Below are 7,570 nucleotides of genomic sequence, written 5' to 3'. Positions count from 1 at the left end.
AAGGAACATAGGGTTGAAGGAACACAGGGTTGAGAGAACATAGGGTTGAAGGAACATAGGGTTGAAGGAACATAGGGTTGAAGGAACATAGGGTTGAAGGAACATAGGGTTGAAGGAACATAGGGTTGAGGGAACATAGGGTTGAAGGAACATAGGGTTGAAGGAACATAGGGTTGAGGGAACATAGGGTTGAAGGAACACAGGGTTGAAGGAACATAGGGTTGAAGGAACATAGGGTTGAAGGAACATAGGGTTGAAGGAACATAGGGTTGAAGGAACATAGGGTTGAGGGAACATAGGGTTGAAGGAACATAGGGTTGAAGGAACATAGGGTTGAGGGAACAAGGTCGAGGGAACATAGTGCTGAGGGAACTTAGACACGCTCCCTAAATCACTACAGGACACTGGACTGTTTTTTTACCCAGAGGAAGATAGACTTTGATGAAACATCCAATTAAATTTCAAAAAAATGAAAAGCAAAGACCTAAGAATATATCAATTTTTTTCTCGATCACCTGTCTATTTGATTTAATCTTTCAATGCAGCTGTCAACGTCACAGTCATACATCAGAACTTTAATAAAACTTTATTTGGATTTTTTTAAATCCTGAAAACCTTTCTCCGAGTCCTGAGTGTGGCGTCGGGACGCGGCCGAAGTTGCCTTCAAAAAAAACAAAAAACAACACATGACGTAAAACACTGTTTGAAAAAAAAAAACAACCACCACGCAACAACTCTTGTCGCTTTTCAGTCCTTCACGACCGCGCGGGGGGGGGGGGGGGGGGGGGGGGGGGGGCGATGCTCGGACCGACGCTCCCGTGTAAACCAGAGTGTTCTGGGACGGCTCCTGCCCTCCGCCCCCCCCCCCCCATCCGTCCGGCCGGTTCTCGCTGTGCGGCCGGCGAGGCCTGTTCCCCGCAGCCATAACACGCCCCCAGTGTGTCTGCGGCCCAGTCGCCCCCAGTCGAGCCAAGTCCTGCCAAGTCCCCTCCGAGCGGCTCGTCGTCGGAGTTCGGCAACACGTGTCTCTGTCCGTCTGTCCCCAGACTTTTTTTCCTTGTTCTTTTATCCCCCTCTCTCTCTCTCTCTCTCTCTCTCTCTCTCTCCGTCCCACTTTAGGAATGTTGTCCCAGGGCCTGTTACAGAAGCACAAAGGGTCTCGTCTTTTTTGTCCACATCCGTCAAAAGATCCGATTCGGACGCCTCCTCTCTTCCGCGAGTCCACTTTTCTCTTTCCTTTTTTTTTTAGTTTTTTATCATTGTATCCACACTGTCGGCGTTCAGCTCAGCAGGGCCGCGCCGCCGCCGCCGTAACACAGAGCTGCAAGTAGACCAGAAGCCGTTACAGCATTTTCAAAATAATTAAAAAAAAGCCCCGCTTTCAGTTTCTCTGTCAACAGCAGCAGAGTAGAGCAGGACTGGAGGAGGGGGGGCAGAGAAGAAGTAGTGGAGGAGGGGGGGAAGGATGCATCATCAGTCTCTAGAACCAATACAAGTCCTTGCTCTTATCCTGTGCCTGTAGACCTGAGAGAGAGAGAGAGAGAGAGAGACGGGAGGGACGGAGAGGAAAAGGGAGGAAGAGGCAAGAAGAGGGCGATTAGGAAGAGAAGCGCAAAATGTCTGGTTGATAAAAGCAAAGGAAAACAAAAAGGCCCCCGAGGCGGACGGGGGGCTGAAGCCAGGTCGGCAGGAGCGAAGGAGGCTGACAGCTGGTGTCGGAGGTGCCGAGTGACGGGCGGCTTGTGGGCTCACACCACTCGGGGGTAAGTTGATCTGAGGCAGGGGGACACGGACCTTCAGGTATTTTTTACTCGGAGCTATTTTCTCATTTAACCTACAGGAAGAACTTTCTTCCCCAAACGGAGCTGAACTCTGAGTCGACAGCTCACTCATCGGTTCGCCAGTCGTCCGGGGCGATCGGGCGACGAGATGGAGGCCGGGGCTCAATGTCAAACTCGCCGCGTCCACGAGCTCCGCGCGTCGACCGGTGGTGACGGACGTCCGTTGCCCTCCGCAGGTTTTCATCCATTCAAAGTCAAAGCTGTGCGACGACGTGACGAAACTTTCGATTTTCTAGACCTTCGGTAAACTCCACGCTCTTCTGCTGCTCGAGTCGCCGACTGGTTCCCCAGCTCGTAATTTAACGATACCAGTCGTAATTTAACGCACGACCGATCACCAGAGTAATCCCACACCGTCTGTGGTAAATCCTCACTTTGCTTCTGTGGACTTAACGCGTGTTAATAAGGCAAAACAAACTGCCACACATCAGATTAAACTGATGCATACACAGATGTATGGTCGGATTGCGAGCTACGTTTTCAGAAAATATCATGTTCTTTTGTTTTCCAGTGACTTCCACAGGTCGACCCGAGTACGAGTAAATCTACTGCAGTACTGCAGTAGTACTCTCCCCGCTGAGTATTTTTAAATCTGCTTCCCGGGTTTTGGATGCTGCTCAGTGGATGTGCCGGTGTCCCCACGTCAGATTGAACTTCTTCTTTCCCACTTTAAGTCTTTTCCAACCCTCTTCAGCCTGTGACCCCCTTTTTTCCTGAAAACCCCGACTTGTGACTTTGACCCGACTTGTGACCCCTTCAGGTCAAACAGCGTCGAGCCGTGACGCTCCAGACGTGAGGCGGATAGAAGTTTTTTGGGAAGTTGACCAAATGAACATTGTTGCTGCGAACCTCTGCCCCACATCAACACCCGGTACGTGTGTTCACACCTGATTCAGCGTTTCTCTTTGTCTGAGGGAACAAGTAAAACAAGTAAAGTCGACCTGACCCCAAGAAAAGTACCTGTGTCCATGTTGAGTCCGATTTCTGCCCCGGCCCCGGTGAAGGCGCCGCTCCAGGTCGACCCCGTCCCGGACTCCCCCTTCCCCCCGAGGTCGCAGGGCGAGGCGTTGGGCCCCGGCGCCGAGCTGCCGGGCGTCAGCCGGTGGTGGGGCCTCACCGACGGCACCAGCAGCGAGCCGTAGCGCGGGTCGAACGCGGCGCCGTACATCTCGTGGACCCCCGCGCGTGGGTACGCCGAGCCCTGGGCGCCCAGCGAGTACGGATGGTGGTGGTGGTGGTGGTGGTGGTGGGACGGGTGCCAGGCGTCCGGGCTGGGCTGGTGGAGGTGGCCGTGCAGGGAGGCGGAGGAGTACGGGTCCCCGGGGAAGGAGAGCTCTGCGTGGGGGCCGGACAGAGCGTTGCCCAGCGAGGACGAGGCCGACGGCTGGTACGAGCTGTTCCAGAAGGACGGAGGGAAACTCCGCTGGCTCATCGGGAACGATCCGTCTGCGGAGACAGATCCACACGTTGACGTCATGAGCAGGTGAGTTTACATACTAGTTACTAGTTATCACCGTACGTGACTAATAAGGACACGGTGAAGTTTGAAAGTCCAGGTTTCTATTCTTGAGTTTGAAAAAAGGTTCATGACAAGATGCAATTACTTGTTTTGTTCTCGTCTTAGTTTAACCCAAATTCTCATGCATTTTAAAATTTCCTATTTATCTGTAATTTTGCCAAAGTAATTCAAACGAATCTGTTAATATTCTGAAAAGCAGATTCCTTATTTGCGTCGCTTCATCAAGCAAATTTCTTCTTTTTTGTTATTACAGATTACTGTATTTTCTGTTCATGCCGGGGATCTGGAAGGTCAATATGAAAATTGATTATTATATTTTCTGACATTTTAGACAAAACAAATACAGGATTAAATTAATCAGAGTAAATTTCCAGATGAACAGAAGCGAATCCGCAGAAGAGCTTAGAAAGTTGCTGCACTAAAATAAAGCCGAACCCAAAAATTATGTGTGCAAAAATATGTGTTAAATCTTTCAAATGACTAAAAAAATATGAGAAAAATAAATTCATGTAATCAAACTGTAATCTTTCTTAGTGACATATAAAACATTTTGCTCTCTCGACACATCAGTTGTTGTTTGACTAAAATTAATGAAACCAAATATACTTTCCTCTTTTATCAGTCACAAAAAATGAATACGAGCCGAGAGTTGGCATTTAAAATATTACATATTACTTTCTGCCAATATAATATGTCATTTATTGTTCCGTCTTTTTGAAGAATTCAGAGTTAATGTATAATAACTGGGCAACGCTCTCAATCTCATTTTTGGCTTCTGACAGATTCGGGACAGACGTCCACATTTTTTCTCAGCGCTCAGACGTTTCCTGGATTCAGTGGCAGAGTCGTGGCATCTGCAAATTTGTCGCACGCAGTGCTGAGGTTTTCTGAGGTTGTGTTCATCCCCGACGGGAAGACGACAAAAAAATCTGAAACGGTCCGAATCCGTGAAAATCAAAAACGAGATGTTTTCACGTTCGGATCCCGAGTTTCGGCTGAAATCAGGAAACACGACCCGTCGGCTGCAGGAACTGAATTCATGACACAAAATGATATCATGAAGGCATTTAGTGGGAGAAAACACAGACACATACACACACACCTCTTACGCTCTTGTGGCTGCCGGACGCAGCGTACGCGGCCGCCGCCGCCGCCGCCGTCGTCTGGCTGAGCGCGCGGCTGAAGTGCTCGTCCACCACGGCGCTGATGTCGCCCTGGAAGTAGGTGAAGAGGACGCAGCGGGAGCTCAGGTACTCGGCGCCCGGCGGCAGCTCCTTGTCCTCCTCCTTGATGGCCGGGGGCCCCGGGGGGCCCAGCCGGCCGCCGCCGTCCTGGGGGTCCTGCATTTTGGAGTACAAGGCCAGCTTCTGTAGGGAGGACACACAGATTCATATTGAATCTACTAAATCAAACTAAATCCACTCAACGCAAAGCACAGATCTTTTTTTTGGGGGACTTTTGACTTTTGACCTTTAAACCTCCTGAGAATGAGTCTGGAATTTGCAGCTCAGGACACAACAGGTGTCTGATGGGAGAATGACAAACACTACTAATGCATATGCAAGTAACACATCAAGTGCAATATTAATACTTTAACACAAATTTGTTTTTATTTTAAAATGAAAGAAAACAATACTTTCCCTCCAAAATAATGTAAACTTCCCTTTTGTCCCGTTCATCACAATGTCACTACATGAATTGCAGCACACACACATATTTAATAACACGTGTGGTCATTTTCAAGAACAATAACTTTTTTTTAAAACTACTGATATGAAAAATAGCAGAAGTCCAGGTCACGGCACTGAAACTAAACATGAAAAAGCCTCAAGACAATAAGGACTTTTTACGTTTTTAAGAATATTTACACAATACGTTACATTGATATAAAATACCAATACAAAATTATGATTCAAAAGCATTGGTAATATTGGAAAATCCATATCGCAGAAGTGTGGCGTGCAGCCTGAGTGGACTCTGAATGTCTCTGGCCGATCCTCCGGCTGTGCAGGTGACAAAGTGAGTTTTGACACTATGTGAAATATGCCTGGTTGTTGACTCAGAGGCTTTAAGAGAGTGAAAAAAATCTCTTTAACATGTCCGCAGAGGCAACACATACACACACACACACACACACACACACACACACACACACACACACACACACACGGGAAAAAACCTGCTGCACCACAACTACCAACACACTCACACACACACACACACACACACACACACACACACACACACACACACACACACACACACAGAATGGGACGTTAAAAAAAAAGAATTTTAAAAAGTCTGTAATATTAGTGAGATAATTATAACGAGAGGAAATGAACAGGAAAACAGTTTTTAAAATTTGAAACCAAAACAACACACCGAGTTCAACATTGTACGATTAGAGGAGGAAATTACACTTATAATAATAATTGTTAGGACAAATCATAAACATAAAAAAATACATTTAATCAGCTTTTACATAAACACCAATAAAAAAAAAATCTCTTCATCAAATCTGCCAGTTTCATTTTTGAATAAAGCTCAAATTCAACGGTTTTACTCAAAAGTGGTGAATATTTCTTATAGTTGCTTTTCTAATAAAAATGCCCAAAAGAGATGAAACAAACAAACAAACAAACAAATTGTTCACATTTCTCTGAAGCAGAAGACTCGTATTTAACCTGAAGAAATGATATTAATAATCAATAATAATAAAAAAGACCAAAAGAAAGTTGGAGTCTCCATGTAAATCTTTACGCACTGAGTCTCGCGCGCACAATCCATGACTTTCGTTTATGACACTTTCAAGTGTTGATCAATTATTTTTTAATAAATATAACCAGGAGGAAAAGTTGTGTAAAGACCTGCAGGATTTAAATAATTCAACTTTATCATCCACATCTACCGTCTGCAATGTTTAATCTCCTGTATTTACATGGATTAAAGTTCCACGTGACGGTTTTTAAAAAGACTAAATATTAAAAGTGTCGAGGCTGAAAGTCTCTCGTGTGTAGATCATTTAAAAAAAAAAGTGTGAGCATGCAGGTTTCCAAAAAAGACGCGTGTGTGTGATGATCCATACCTGGTGGTGGTAGGGGCCGTAGGAGCTGAAATAAGGCTGAGGACCGAACACTTGGTACATCACATCCAAGCAGCTCATGGCGAAGAGGAGTCACGGAGAAGAAGAGCCGAGCGACATGGAGGGAGCAGGTCTGTGTTCTGGTGGTGATCCCGGGCCGGGGAGGAGCGGACAGGACGCACTGCTGCAGCGGCACGGTCTCCTGTGCGCTCTGCGCTCTTTACGCACTGGAGCGGCCGTGCGCAATGGAAGGGAACCCCCCCCCCCCCATCCCAATCCCTCCTCCTCCTCCTCCTCCTCCCTCTCCTTCTGCCACACACCCAGCCCTGACGCCTCCCTCCCGCCAATCACAGGCCGAGCTCCACCTCTGCCTTAATGGACAATATTAAACCACTTAACATCATAAGAACAGAAGCTATGAGGCCAAATCATCTTCCTCATCCGCGGCTGTTGCAGTCAGATAAGTTTTTGACTCATAATATATTTTTTACGTAAGAATTTATTTCTCCTGATACGAAAAGCTTCTGCGTCGACTCAGCTACAATAAATCTGAGGTCCTAATCTGGAGCACTTGAAGTTTATTGTAATCGTTTGGCTCCACATTTGTGCAGTTTGTGATTTTGCAAAAATCAAATTCAATTTCTCTTCAAGGTCATCTGAGCTTCTTTTTTTTTCCAGGATGGACGCACTGGGAGATTTTGAATCTTCATGGGGATTTTCCTGCTGTATGCTCACATTCAGAATTGAAGTTGAATTGAATTGAATGTCTGACGGCAGCTTGTTAGTGATAGACCTGTTTTTCTTTTCCTGCTGCCAATTAAACCAATATGTTTAACAAAGGAATGCCCTAATGTAAGTGACAACACTATCCTGAGTTATTCTTTCATGTGTCAGCCAAAAAATCATACATTTATCAGTGAGCATTGTTAAAACTGCATATTTATGCTGAGGGATAACAAGTGTAACTCTGTAATTTAGCAGGTTATAGTCCACGGCGTGAAGTAAGTGATGATTGCAGTCGCTGTGCTGCTCATCGTGGCTGAGAATCAAACAGCTGAGTTGAAAAACCCACCGTCGAGAATGTAACAACTGCCGCTCGCCGCTAATTGAACGGGCAAACAAATGCAA

General features: G+C 46.4%; 1 protein-coding gene across 1 annotated transcript; it reads right to left on the bottom strand.

Annotated features, from left to right (window-relative positions):
* Positions 1-868: 868 nt before the first annotated feature.
* On the bottom strand, positions 869-6,677 carry vgll2a (vestigial-like family member 2a). The gene is made up of 4 exons (XM_047328897.1): positions 6,446-6,677; positions 4,463-4,727; positions 2,802-3,287; positions 869-1,524 (listed from the first exon to the last, which is right to left on the bottom strand). The coding sequence occupies exons 1-4, from the start codon at positions 6,521-6,523 to the stop codon at positions 1,481-1,483; spliced, it is 873 nt and encodes a 290-aa protein (XP_047184853.1). The 5' UTR covers positions 6,524-6,677; the 3' UTR covers positions 869-1,480.
* Positions 6,678-7,570: the final 893 nt, after the last annotated feature.

Source organism: Scophthalmus maximus, chromosome 18 (assembly GCF_022379125.1).
Source record: "Scophthalmus maximus strain ysfricsl-2021 chromosome 18, ASM2237912v1, whole genome shotgun sequence".
Classification (NCBI taxonomy): domain Eukaryota; kingdom Metazoa; phylum Chordata; class Actinopteri; order Pleuronectiformes; family Scophthalmidae; genus Scophthalmus; species Scophthalmus maximus.
This window is presented reverse-complemented; position numbering and strand designations above follow the sequence as displayed.

Bases quoted from the DNA above. Each gene is read 5' to 3' on its own strand.
- vgll2a (XM_047328897.1), bottom strand. From the start codon at position 6,523: ATGAGCTGCTTGGATGTGATGTACCAAGTGTTCGGTCCTCAGCCTTAT. The intron at 4,728-6,445 runs GTATGGATCATC...TCCTCCCTACAG, and splicing joins ACGGCCCCTACCACCACCAG to AAGCTGGCCTTGTACTCCAA. The intron at 3,288-4,462 runs GTGTGTGTGTAT...CTGTCTCCGCAG, and splicing joins CAGCCACAAGAGCGTAAGAG to ACGGATCGTTCCCGATGAGC.